At 41.6% G+C, this 14,895-nt stretch overlaps 1 protein-coding gene across 1 annotated transcript in view; it reads right to left on the bottom strand.

Annotated features, from left to right (window-relative positions):
* The window catches only part of Map3k5 (mitogen-activated protein kinase kinase kinase 5), a 197,370-nt gene that overhangs the window by 76,839 nt on the left and 105,636 nt on the right, over positions 1–14,895 (bottom strand). Inside the window, exons 9-10 of the mRNA XM_021220921.2 lie at positions 6,339–6,498; positions 3,889–4,042 (exon numbers count right to left, since the gene is read on the bottom strand). Coding sequence (XP_021076580.1) covers positions 3,889–4,042; positions 6,339–6,498 — 314 coding nt within the window. The remainder of the gene's footprint in view (positions 1–3,888; positions 4,043–6,338; positions 6,499–14,895) is intronic.

Raw genomic sequence — 14,895 nt, 5'->3', positions numbered from 1 at the left:
AAAGTGTGAACAATAACGCCTGTGTGCTTCAGCCTGCCTGTGAAACAAAATGCCAATGCCCTACAGTGCTTACGTCAATTACGACAATTACGACAGTTCAAAGAAACAGACTTTGCAAATACAGTTGAAGTCCCATGGTCCCTTCCACATCCCATCATCCCTTGTCAAGACAATTTTCCAGAAGGTGTGGCAATTCTTACACCCACCAGCAAAGTCAAAATGTTTCTGTTCCCCTACCTTTGTCAACTGTAAAAGTGTTACTAATCCGAGTCTAGCAGACCAAAAACTATTTCTCAACTTAATTTGTATTTTCTTAATTAGGTTAATTTCCTTCCCCTGTGCTCACCATCTTTAACTTTTATATTAGGCAATTTGTCCATTTTATAGCATTTGTAGTAAATACTTTTTCTGCTACACTGTTTTGTATTTTGTATGTTTATGGTAGTTTTTTTTATAAAGATTTTATTTATTATTTATATAAGTACACTGTTGCAGTCTTCAAACACACCAGAAGAGTGTATCAAGTCCCATTACAGATGGTTGTGAGCCACCATGTGGTTGCTGGGAATTGAACTCTGGACCTCAGGAAAAGCAGTCAGAGGTCTTAATGGCTGAGCCATCTCTCCAGTCCTTACAGTAGATTTTGAAAGGTACATTTCCTTTTTTACATTACAGTTCTACACATGCTAGGCAAGCTCTCTACACTGCGCTACATCCCAGGAGCCTCATTTTGTTGTGTATATAGGTATAGGTAGGTGTCTGTATGGGTTCACATGTATATTTGGGTATGTATGCACATGTATACATATAGCCAGAGGACATGATCAGGTGCGTTTCCTTGAGAGAGGCCATCCACCTTAAAAAAATTAGTTTTATGTATGTGTTCTGCTCGAATGTTTGTCTATGCACCACATATGTACAATACTGAGAGAGGGCTGAAGAAGGCAGTATGTCTCCAGGAACTGGAAGTCCATTGTGAGCCATGAGAGGGTCCTCTGGAAGAGCAGCCACTGCTTTTAACCAATGAGCCACACATATCTGCAGCCATCACCAAAGGGGTCCCACGCTGGCTTGGAACTTATCAAGTAGGCTAGGCCAGCTGGCCAGTGAGCCCAAAGGACCTTCCTGTCGCTGCTTCCCTAGCATCTGGCTTTCTACTTTGGGTTCTCCTGGTGGGACTCTTGCCTCCCGTATGTGCACATCGAATACTTTATGGACTGCACTGTCTTCCCAGCTCGCTTCCTCCGTTTTTAAATGAAATCAATTTAGGAGGAGATATTATTTTCCATGAGGAACTATGGGGGCGCTTCTTGCTTTAGAAAGTCTCTAAGATAGACACGGTGGCATGTGCCTAGAATGCCAATACTTTTGAAGCTGAGGCAGGAGGATTTCAAGTTTGAAATCAGGTCTAGATACACAGGAGATTCAAGGCTAGTCTGGTATGTAGTAAGGTCTTGTCTTCCCTCCCAAAATGTCTGTCTGTCTGTCTGTCTGTTTGTTTTAAGTAAGGGCCAGGGGTGTCTGTTAGAGGTAGAGTGCTTACTTAACATTGATCCTCAATACAGAAAAGAGGGGAGGGGAGGAGGGAAGGAGAGGAGAGGAAAGGGGAGGGGTAAAGGGGAGAAGAAGGGAGGGGAGAGAATATTTTAAAGAGGAAAAAGACTAAAAAAGAAAAAAGAAAAGGTCTTTTAAACCTAGAGTTTATCATCTCACCACTTCTCACTATTTCCTGGGTCTTATTTCTTTATTCACTTACTTACAATAGACTAATTTACATTGAACTCATTTAAACGAGTTAGAAATGGTGGCTATGTGGGTCTCCCTTCCTGTGGCTTTCTAGCTCACGAGATCAGCAGCACCGCTCTCTCCTTCCACTACCACATTTACTGCCCCTCACACAGTACCAGGGAAAGGCAAGTTGCCAGCTCACTCCAAGACTGGGGTTTCCCTATGCTGCACATTGTCTATGCTAGGAAACAGAGCTCAGGGCTCCACGAGGAAGTCGGAGCAAAGCATGCTCATTCCCGCACTGCATCCCAGAACTAGAAACTGGGCTTTATAAAAGGAATGGAGAACTGTCACTTCCCATGAGCACAGATGAGATTAGAGAGCTCAAAGAAGAGATGTATCACTTTGATATGGGAAGTAATTTGTGCAGAGCCAGGGGCTACTAAGTCCTGGACCAGCTGCCACTCCACTACCTTATTACTTTGAATGTGGTATGCTGCAAGTGTTGTAGGATGCCTTGACTGTGAACATGAACCATGCATCCTGTAAAACAGTGTGTGCGCACATGTGTGTGTGTGGGGGGGAGTGGAGGGGGAGCTAAACCAGTAGAGTGTTTGCTATGCAAGCATGAAGACTGAGTTTAAGCCCAGTAACCACCGAAAGAGTCATGCTTGGTGGTATGAGCTTATAGAATCCCAGTGTTAAAGAGCTGGAGACAAGTGAATCCCTGGGACTTGTTGGCGGGCCATGCTACCCTAATCCCAGTGAAAGACCTTGTTTCAAAACACAAGTGGATAGCTCTTGAGAAAGATATTGAGGATGACCTACAGCCACAAATACACACACACACTCACACACACACACACGCACATGTGCACACACACACAGGATCTATGGACAACCTATGGAACCCCCCCATAGATGTATATGCATAATATGTATGTGTGTGTGTGTAGAAAGATATATATGTACATATCTGTGTATCCATACACACACACACACATGGATGTGTAAACACAATGTGTGTGTGTGTATAAAGAGAGAGACATATATATGTATGCATATATAGGTATGTCTATAGCTATGTCTGTGTGTTCATGTGCACACACAAACACACACACACACACACACATGACCTATACTTCTTCTCTCACATGGATATGTATATACAATTTGTATGTACTTGTGTATATAGAGATATATATGTATGCATATATATACACATACATATTTGTCTATGCCTATCTATGTATCCACGCATACACACACATACACATGGATGTGTGTACACAATATGCATGTATATATGTTTGTGTGAATATATATGTATATATACATACACATAGATAGATAGATAGATAGATAGATAGATAGAGATAGAGACATATATATTAGGTATATATATGTATGTCTATGCCTATGTCTATGTGTTTATGTGCACACACACACACACACGTCTGCTAGAAACCAATCACACTGAATTGAAGACCAACATGCAAGTCATCATTTTCTAGAGTCAAACACAGGAAACAATTGCTATCCATGTGACCACAGGGCAACTTTGACCCACCTGGCTTGGAGTGGGTAAGACAGAATTGCAAAACAAGTCAGCTGATAGGTCGGCCATAACAATGCTGATAATTCTTAAGACAAAGTGACACAACTACAGCATCTAAGGAGGACATCAATCTCTCTGGGCTCAAGAGCTGCCTTGACCTAACCAAGGCATGACCTCTTTACTGCTTTCTATGTGTGCCTCGGGACACACCATAAGGAACAAGTCCGATCCTTGCCCCAAGATGTATCTCATTTCTCTGGGTTGGAGAATCCTTGTAGATAAGTCAACAAAACTAGGCATGGTGGATGTGCCTGTAATCCCAGCATTCATGCCAAGGCAGAAGTTCAAGACCAGCTTAGGCTATTTCACCAGACCCTGTCTCAAAATACATAGCAATAATAAAGCACTACAAAATAATAAGTAAGCCAAAAAAAAAATCAATCTGTAGAAAAGAATTATGTCCAGCGAGTTACAGGTTGTACATGCTAGGACATGGGGTCTGAAAGTCCCCCACGTCATGACTGTCAAATCACACTGCCAAATGCTTCTTAAAAACAGGAAGCAACATATAACTGAACTCAGATGCACATCAGAGTACTCACTGGAAACCTAACGACGGTAACATCTGTTTTTGTGGCCTCGACCAGGAAATCCATCCAGAAGTCCACGAGTTCCTGCTTAGCCGAGGGCTGCTCTGAGGTCAGTTTCACAAAGTGCTTATATATCAGAATGGTCTCCACAATAGACTTGAGGTACCTGAGAATGCAAGCAGAGAAGACAGCACAGATTTAGGGTCACCTGCTCCCCTCAGCCCCGTGTCTATCCTACATGTGTGTTTTCATTCTCTAAGTACACTTGCACTTATCACTGGGCCTCCATATTTATAAAACGTGCTTTACTTTATGTTGCAAAATGGGGACTTTCACATGTTTAAATTTCACAAAAATTCAACCAAGCAGGCTTTTGAAAGATGAGAAAACTCGGGTTTAGAAAGCTTAAGTAAAGTGGACCTGGAGCCAAAAATCTCTCTAAACCATGCATATTTGACCTGCTAGGGGATCAAACCCAGGCCTTGTGCATGTTAGGTAAATACTTCAACACTGAGCTACATTCCCAACAACTCTTAAAAAGTGTGTGTGTGTGTGTGTGTGTGTGTGTGTGTGTGTGTGTGTGTGTGACTACTTGTAACACATAAGTTTTAAGTGCCTATATTCAATTTTTTGTTTGTTTGTTTGTTCGTTTTTCCAGACAGGGTTTCTCTGTGTTGCTCTGGCTGTCCTGAAACTCACTCTGTAGATCAGGGTGGCCTCGAACTCCTATATTCAATTTAAAGACAAGGTGAACCCATTCATTTTTAAATATGCCTCTTCAAGGAAACTCTCTGAAATACATCCTGCAGGAGAGATTATTTTCCTCTGAACCACTAAGCTTATTAAGTATTAAACAAATGTCCTCAAACCAAAGAAGACAGATGGTGTCTCAAAAGAACAAGTTAAGAAAAATGAGGAAGAAGATAATTATGCAAGGCGGTGGCTATGTAAGCAGTTTGTAGGCCACAGACATGGAAGTTGACATTACGTAACAGGCGTTATCGTGCGTCTGCTTTCTTGTTAACGGATGCCAGGATACCTAAAGCCAGAGCTCTCTGTATCCATGCTTCAGTCTCCATGACTGCCATCATTAGTGTCAAAAGCTGTTAAACATGTGTGGCTGAATGTAGCTCATGTCATTTACTCAAAGCCCACTGTGGACACGCATGAGACGTAAGCACATGGTGCTGTGGAGACGCATATGAAAAGGTGTAATAACACATGAATAAAACCCGTGGGGATGACATCAAAACCAGTAAGGAAAGACATCGACATCGTCAGAGGCATGCTGAAGAACACCAGAAACAAGAAAGCAGGTGGTGGTCCTGGGTGGCGGTGTTAGGGAGTGGCAGCGGTGGCAGTGGTAGAGTAAGGGGTGGGGGGTGTGCTCAGCATGGAAGTTTGAAGTCAGCATCTGAGCTAAGATGTGACATGTGAGCATTTCCGCGGGCAGATGAACTAGGAGGCTGCATGGGGCTTCTTTAGGCAAGTGCTGAATGCAAGCATTTAAAACCACTTGCTGCTCACAGAGCAGCAAAGCAAGAGCGAGTCTGGGAAGGCAGAGAGTGAACCTTACTTGCCAAACCAAGGAGATGGACTTTACCCCTCCCCTGGGATGACTATTAAACTGGGCTGATTCCAGGACTTCTACAGGAAGCAAAGGGCAGGCTTGTAGTTTAGAAATCAGTGTGGAGAGGACGCGTGGGGTGGGAGTGGGGGGGACTAGGTGATGAAGACCTGAACATGAAGTCCTGTAAGAGGCCACGAGGGCCCAAACGTGGCGGGCAGCTCCTGGGATGTGGCCAGTGACAGTCTGGCCTCAGACCTGCTCTAGGAAGGGACCTCCTCTGCATGGTTGAGAACCTTTCACCACGTGGGTAACCACACGTGACACAGAATAGAATTAGCATCATTTTTAAAAAAAATAGTCTCAAATGCAGAAGGGATCTTATCTCTACCATACCGCAGAGGCAATAATGAGACTTGGATTTCTTCCAAAGACAGCCTGGGATTTACAAAACACACATATGGGAGACACTCCGATGTGTCTACCACACCAGGAGTGAATGGGAGTGAAATCCAAGAAGAAGAATTCCCAGACAGAGACTGGATCATGAAGGAAACAAAGCACGCGGGTTTGGAATGGAGTCCAGAGACGCTGAGATGAACGTGTGATGTGTGGTCTCGGACCCAGGGTGAGGCACAGAGTGTGATCTATGCACAGTATACTAGTGATGCTGGTTGGGCCGGCCAATGTGTCGGAAAAGCTTAAGTGACTTCATCAAAGTCATCACAACTTTTAATTCCATAGCTTTCTTTATGAAAATTGTTTTTTTTTTTTTCTTTCCCCCTATAGGTTCTGGAAGTTAGCCTCAAAATAAACAAGATGTCCTATAAGCTGTAAAAATCAAGAACAGTACGAGCTGTTTATTAAACTGTACGAGCGCACGGGAGTTGATTACCACGCTGGCGTCTTCAGCCTGAACAGCTTCTCAGATGCCTGAATGACCCTAAGATGGTCGTTGGCTAGGACACTGGCTCCCAGAAAGAATCCGACTTCCCAGTAGCTCTGCAGCTTCTCCAAGTTTCCCTTCTTACCTAGGAGGCTGCTCAGCTTCACCCCTAGCAGAGGAACAGGAAACAGAGGGTTACAAGGCAGCGCTGACTTTTCATCTAGATGTGCAAATAAGCCTTCATTGTCCTAAAAGATCACAATGGCCCTAAGTTTCTGACTACTGAGGACCCTGGGCTGGTTTGAAGATGCTTGGTCTAGGGCGTGGCGATACTAGGAGGCGTGACCTTGTTGGAGGACGTGTGTCCCTGTGGAGGGGGTTTCCGAGACCCTCTTCCTAGCTGCCTAGAGGATGGTCTTTTCCTAGCAGCCTTCAGATGAAGATGTGACTCTCAGCTCCTCCTGCACCATGCCTGCCTGGATGCTGCCACGCTTCCTGCCATGAAGATATTGGACTGAACCTCAGAAAGTATAGGCCAGCCCCAGTTAAATGTTGTCCACTATAAGAGTTGCCTTGGTCATGGTGTCTCTTTTTTTTTTTTTTTTTAAGATTTATTTATTTATTATATGTAAGTACACTGTAGCTGTCTTCAGACACTTCAGAAGAGGGCATCAGATCTTGTTACAGATGGTTGTGAGCCACCATGTGGTTGCTGGGATTTGAACTCTGGACCTTTGGAAGAGCAGTCAGATGCTCTTACCCACTGAGCCATCTCACCAGCCCCCCATGGTGTCTCTTCACAGCAATGGAAACCCTAAGACAGACATAACGTCTTACAAAACAAAAATGTACACAGAAGGTAAAAATTATCTCTCAAAACTTATATTCGTTTTTATTTGCTTTTATGTGATTGAGTGTTTTGGGCCACATGAATGTATGTGCCTGCCTGATGCCCTGGAGAAGGGGGAGGGAGTGTCATAAGAGGATGGTAGGTCCTCTGGAACTAGAGTTGTGGATGGTTATAGGCCATCCATAGTGTGAGTACTGGGAGGTGAACCTGAGTTCTCTACAAGAACAAATGTTCTTAACTGCTGAGCCACCTCTCCCACCCCAGCAAAAATTATCTTTAATTGAAAAATTCAATAGTCATTTATATACCACAGTCTAGAATTTTCACATATCTATATGTGTATATAAGATGAGAAAATCCAGGATATTGTTGTGTAAGCCCCTTCTCTTGTTATATCCTGGAATATGAAATAATTTGAAAGGGGATTTTCTTGTGTTTTTTAGCATGAAAAACATGTGAGCAAACTGAAGCACAGATGTGTGTCTGTATGTAATGGATAGTGTGTGTTTGTATGTAATGTATAGGGTGTGTCTGTATGTAATGGATAGTGTGTGTTTGTATGTAATGTATAGGGTGTGTCTGTATGTGATGTATAGGGTGGGTGTATCTGTATGTAATGTATAGGGTGTGTCTATATGTAATGTATAGGGTGTGTCTGCATGTGATGTATAGGGTGTGTCTGCATGTGATGTATAGGGTGTATCTGTATGTAATGTATAGGGTGTGTCTATATGTAACATATAGGGTGTGTCTGTATAATGTATAGTGTATGTTTGTAAGTAATGTATAGGTTGTGTCTGTATGTAATGTATAGGTTGTGTCTGTATGTAATGTATAGAGTGTGTCTGTATGTAATGGATAGTATGTGTATGAAATGCAAAGGGTGTGTCTGTATGTAATGGATAGTGCGTGTTTGTATGTAATGGATAGGGTATGTCTGTATGTAATGGATAGGGTATCTCTTTGTATGTGTAGTTTATACATATATTTACATATACTATGTATTAGCACAGTTATGAACCTATAAAGCCAGACTCTAGATAGCCCTGCGTCAGTAATGTCCCCTTTTCCCTTTGTTATGCTGCGGAGGATTTGCACATGAGACATGAGCATCTCTCAGCTACATCTCCAGCCCATTGCTGTCACTGTCTAACAAGGCACGATAACATGATTGGTATTCTACAACTGTTTTTATAACTGCCTTGTGTTATTTTGTGCATTGTATTGATTGGCTTAAAATATATCCTTGTAAAACTGCTTGATACCACCAACATCCATTGCGTTAAGAATTATTTGAGGCCAGACCTAGTTAAACATCCATATACTCCTGGCTTCTGTGGAGGTGGCCAAGATATCAAAAGCTGAAGGTTTGCCTGGGCTATAGAGTGAATTCAGGACCAGCCTGGGCAACTTGCTGAGACTGTTAGAAAGTAAGAGGATTAAGGGGGTGAGGGGAGGTATAGCTCAATGGGAGACCACACACGCAGTATGCACGCGGCTCCGAGTTTAATTCCCAGTATCACCAAAATATTATTTTTAAAATGTAAAAATAGAGCAAAAAGGTAGGACATATCATTGTTACAGGCTACGGGCCATAAGGCCACTCAAGGAAAACATAATTACTAGTTATGAAAGGTTCATTAATAGAAATTTACTCATTAACTTGTATTAGTCTAGTTAACATATCAGTAATTTGTCTAGCAGAACACATAATCCCTAAGATTTGTGGCCTGTTGGAACATAAACCAGCTTCAAAATAAATCAAGTGTAGCTATCTTGCCCTAATATTTCTTGTTAAGTCTTTATTATTGCTTAAATGGTCTTTGATTCAGACATATAATTTTTTTTGTTTTTGTTTGTTTTTTTCGAGAAGGACATATAATCTTATTTAAGGTTTTCACATTAAAATGATTTATATCTATGTCTATTTCATATTTTCTGAGAGTAATAATTTTACCCTTTTGAAAATTATAACTGAAACAAAATAACCTTTACCTTTTAAAAGTTACTTTTTATTATATAACTTACTTAAACCATAAACACTTCTGGAGAAAATGAGCATTTGGGCATTCTTCACAATTTGAGGATAAAATAAAAAGTGAACAGCTTTGCCACCAGAAAATTTCAAAAGTTGGAAACAGTTGCACCTGCATATGCAGACACATCACAGGTCTTCAATGGATGTACAAAAAAAAATTATTTACAAAGTGGGCAGGAAAAATGAGATGCTAAAATTCTGTCTACCAGCCTTAGCTGGAAATGAACTTTTCATGACGTCACAGTTGTATAAAAACAGTGAAGTACAGATGCAGTGTAATGGAGAGTCTGGCTGCTTAGATGGAAAGCTACAACAGTTACAGTAAAATTTCAACACTTTGTGTACACGGAAGGTCATTCTAGGGTAGTGATCTTTAGATTTAACCATACCAGAAGTTAATCAAGTGGTCATGATACCAGACTTTCAGCATTTGGGACAAAATGTTTTTAAAACTATTTTTACGCCGGGTGTTGTGGCACACGCCTTTAATCCCAGCACTTGGGAGGCAGAGGCAGGTGGATTTCTGAGTTCGAGGCTGGCCTGGTTTACAAAGTGAGTTCCAGGACAGCCAGGGCTACACAGAGAAACCCTGTCTCAAAAACAAAACAAAACAAAACAAAACAAAACAAAACAAAATTATTTTTACTTTATTTACTTGTGTGTATGTGTGTGTACATGTGTACGTATATGTATGTGTGTGTGTGTGAGTGTGCCCACCGACCACCACAGTCATGCTCGTACAGTTTGCATGTAGAGGTCAGAGGACAACGTGAGGGACTTCGCTGTTTATTTAATTCAACCATGTGATTTCTGAAAAATCAAATTCAGGTCATAAGGTTTTATAGCAAGTACTCTCATCTACTGCCACCTCATCAGCCTCAAAATGTATTATTATCTTTAATAAGAAATAGTATATTAGCACATGGGTATGTCATAAATTACTTACCTAAACACAGAAAGACAGCCATGTTTTATTATGTTCTTTTTTTTTTTTTGAGACAGGGTTTCTCTGTGTAGCCCTGGCTGTTCTGGGACTCACTCTGTAGACCAGGCTGGCCTCGAACTCAGAAATCCGCCTGCCTCTGCTTCCCGAGTGCTGGGATTAAAGGCGTGCGCCACCACGCCCGGCCTTATTATGTTCTTATATACCTAGCTTTGCCCACTCACTCAATTACCTCTGAATCATGCGTTTCTAGGCGCTGATTTATTTTGGAGATGAGACATTTACTCCTTCTGTGCTGACATGCTCTAAGTAAAGGCTAACACACAACACTGTTGCTGTTTTCCTTGACAGTTGTGAGAACTGTCACGTCCATTCAGCATTTCCAATCTCAATTTATTATCTTTTATTTTACTGAGACATGATCTTATTATGTACCCTAGTCTGGCCTCAAATTCAGAATCTTTTTCCCTGTACTTAGTGGTGCTGGGACCATAGGTATGTGGATTAGAACTCTGCCTCGAACCCCCTTTTAAAGCCCTTGTGATTAACAACCTTTTCTTGTTTGTCTTGCAAGTGAACTTATATGTCCTTCAAATATGATGCATAAAACCTATTTGTCTACGAAACTATGAAACTTTTAATTTTGGTGCTAAAATATGATCGTAATGTGTGTGTGTTTGCTCAGGTGCATGTGTGTGCACGGACATGCTGTCTAAGTGTGTACGGAAGCCAGAGGAGAACAACCTCACGTGGCCTTACTAGGTGTCAGAAATCTCCAGCTAGGCTCGGTTGGTTGGGCAATAAGCCCAGGAGACCCATTTGCCTTTGACTTCTCGGTAGTAGGATTGCAAGAACATCCTGCCATTTCAGCTCTGATTTTTTTTTTTTTAATTTATATATTTATTGGTTGATTATTTTTTTGAGACAGAGTTTTTCTGTGTATCCCTGGCTGTCCTGGAACTCCCTCTGTAGACCAGGCTGGTTTCAAACTCAGAGATCTGCCTGCCTCTTCTTACCAAGAGCTGGGATTAAAGGCGTGCGCCACCACTGATCAGCTTGTTTTGACTTTATGTTTTGTTGTTCCCTGTAGCGTCTGAGATCTGAACTCAGGTCCTCAGGTTCGCAAGGCAAGTACTCTACTGGCAGAGCATCTCCCAGTTTCTCCAATGTTTTTATATTTTGAGGCTTTTCTTTTTCATACACATTTACATATTATGGAACTAAAGATCTTAGTATATAAAATTGTACCTATATTTAGGATATTTCCATAGACGTTCCCTTTAGAAGCATTATACTGGGTTTGGGGCTACAACATTTTCTTTTNTTTTTTATTATTATTATTATTTTCTTTGGTTACATTTCAAATGCTATCCCGAAAGTTCCCTATACTCCCTCCCCGCCCCTGCTCCCCTACCCACCCATTCACACTACTTGGCCCTGGCCTTCCCCTCTGCTGGGTCATATAAAGTTTGCAAGACCAAGGGGCCTCTCTTCCCAATGATGGCCATCTTCTGCTACATATGCAGCTAGAGACACGAGCTCAGGGGGTACTGGTTAGTTCATATTGTTGTTGCACCTACAGGGTTGTAGGCCCCTTAAGCTCCTTGGGTACTTTCTCTAGCTCCTCCATTGGGGGCCCTGTGTTCCATCCAATAGCTGACTGTGAGCATCCACTTCTGTGTTTGCCAGGAACATTTTATTTTCTAAGTGCTGGGATAATGTATGCCACTGAAACATTTTAAAGGTGCTTAGGCACGATTCTTGATGTACCTGCACCAATTACAACTCACTGAGTCCTTACCAATAGAGTACATTTTTTTTCCTATGGAAGTTTTTTGGCTAGAGTTGTAAGCAATGAATGCTGCGTCCTCGTTATTTCAAATAATTTCCCACCATTTCTTTCCCCAGACTGCTTATGTGGTTTAGATTTTAGCACCCAACTCTCATAAGAACTGGCTGACTTGTAAGCATTGAGTTGTCAATAGGGTAGTTTTTAATCACTGTGTTTTCAGCTGGTGGCTGCTATTAAATTCAAGGCTATTCTAATGGACAAAAGGAGGACACAGAGCTCCCACCAAACACTCGCTAGTCGCCTAGCACTGAGCACATAAAATTGCTGACTGTTCCAATCCACACAGCACAATGAGAGAAGGGCTATCTCCGTTTGCAACGAGGAGAACAAAGTCCTGAGAGATCTGGCAGCTCCCTAAAAGGCAGAGATTAGAGTCTTTCGTTTTGGTTTTCTATTATGCAGATTTCCAAATGTACACAATTATAAAATATTCCATGATGATGGAGAGGGAAGCCAATGCTCAGTGGTAGAACACTGGCTTAGCACATATAGTGTCCAACACACACAGAAGCAAAACAAACAAGCGTACATGTACACATACACACGTACTACAATGAATGGCTGGTTTTGTGACAAATGTTAACATGTTATCATTGTTCCAGCTCCTTGATTATTTTTGCTGAACCGTTTCAAACTAAATCACAGATACAATATTTCATGTTTACAGATTATAAGGAATCTTTAAAATTCCCCTATAAATATCTCCCCATTAAAACTATAATTCCCTGGTGTTGTATTTTAGCTTGTCCCGACTAAAATAAATGCCTTTTTACCTAAATGTCCCCCATAGCTTTCTTCATAACCAAAGTCATTTCATTTCATTTTGTATTTGTCACTCCAAATATCTTCTAATCTCTCTAATCCAACCATGCTTTTTTTCCTATGACACAGATGCCCTCCCACTCCCCCAACCAAAGCAGAGGTGCCTTCTTATAGAATGTCCTTGTATTCTGGATCTGTCCACTGGAATTTCCAAGTAGTCCCCAAATTATTTCATTAGATTTCTTGATTCTTTCTAAATGGATATTGGACCTTACGCTTACATTTATGGTGAGAATATTTTCATGAGAGACGTTGCTATATGCCTCTTGAAATGACGAAATGCACGGAACAAGGTAACCACTTAAAACAGTGACATGAGTTTTGTCACCCTGTAAGCTCCTTCCCTTCTACAGACACATCTGCTCTTTATTTATTTTGAACATTTACTAACCTAGCTATTTATTATGTATATGGGCACTCTACACACATGTACATCTGTGCAGCACATGTGTGAACATATTTCCCTTTGTGATGAGCAGTTTCACCAGGGACCAGCTCAGGTGCTACGTGAGTGTGGCAGGAGGCGCACTTTTTCAATAAGGCTCTCTGTGTGATGGGTTTGGTTCTCTCTCACTGAGCATCCTCGCCATGGTAACTATTGTTATGACCTCCCCATCAGCAGCAGTTGTACTTGCTTTCTACTAATCAGGAGTCTCCAGGAGAATGTGCCTGCCTTGGGAGTAAGGGCGCATGCAACAATCTTCAAGTGGACAAGCGCATCAGGATGGGTAAGCCAGAACGTCCCCCTAACAGGAAGGGACAGTATTCGACCTTCCCCTCCCAGGCTCTGATTTTCTGAGACAGTGGCCACCTTCATAAGTGACAAAAGGAGTTCCTTGTGGTCAGTAACAAATTTTGTTTCTGTCTTAATTTTTTCTTATCTTTATGGACGCATGGATTTTTTTTTTTTTTTTTGACGCACGGATTTTATATTCAGTTACAATTATTACAGTTCATCGTTTTTTACTGTTTTGAGGTTTTGTTTTTTCTGGTTTGGTTTGGGTTTTTGGTTTTGTTTGTTTGTTGGGTCTTTTTAGGTGGAAATGAACAGCCAAGGCAGTCACTGAACTTCTGGTCCTCCTGCCTCCATTCCTGGGTTCTGGGATTATAGGTGTGGCCTTATATGGTGCTGGAGATTGAACCTAGGGCTTCCTTCTTGCCAGATAAGCACTCTACCAGCATGAGCTATACTCCCCAGCTCCATTGATAATTTTAACGTTCAGAAAAATATGAGATTAAAATAGTAACTAATCTCATTTCCAAACACAAGGTTCTTTTTCCCACATCATTACGGATGTGGATCTAAACAGTAATTCTGACTCTCCATAAAATGTACCATAGTTTAAAACTCCCACAGAGGACGCGAGAAACTATTTTTTATTTGGTTAATGTTAGAATATTAATTTTCAAGACTATGAAGCTGAAAATAGACAGAGGATTTAAGATGTGATCCTGTGTTTTAAATGCTAGCTCTCAGTACTTGAACCACCAATTTTTATCCAAAAATGAAGACCTATGAAGCAATTAGCATAGCCTTAAACAAACTGATAACTGTAATTAAGAGTTTGTGATGGTTTGGACTGGCTTGAACGTCTGTCTCTAAGGTTTGTGTACCAAAAGCTTGAGGCTTAGTATAGTGATATCGGGCAGCATCAGAAGCTTTCATAAGCAGAACCTTTAATAAGCAGAGCCTTATGGGAGCTGGCTAGCTCATGGGAGTTTCTATCCTCATTGTCTTTAGAAGGGATCAGGTAGTTCCGATGGGACCTTCTTTAAGACTCTCCTAGGAATAATGGATATGTTGTGAGGTGTTACACAAGAAAGAGCAAGTCCTGTCCCCAAATCATACCCACATTCCAGCGTCACCACATACCTGTTCCTTCTTGACATCCGCCACAGTGGGATACAGCCAAGAGACCCTCAGTGACTAAATCAAGGGGCTCCTAGACCTCGGACTTTCAAACTGCGAACCTGTGGTCTAAGTAAAACTACCCATCCTCTGATCTACAGTTGTCATAGCAGCGGAAACTGGACTACAGTTGTCATAGCAGCGGAAACTGG

This window comes from Mus pahari, chromosome 21 (assembly GCF_900095145.1).
Source record: "Mus pahari chromosome 21, PAHARI_EIJ_v1.1, whole genome shotgun sequence".
Taxonomy (NCBI): Eukaryota; Metazoa; Chordata; class Mammalia; order Rodentia; family Muridae; genus Mus; species Mus pahari.
Note: the sequence above shows the minus strand (reverse complement) of the source record. Positions and strands in the feature narration are given on the sequence as shown.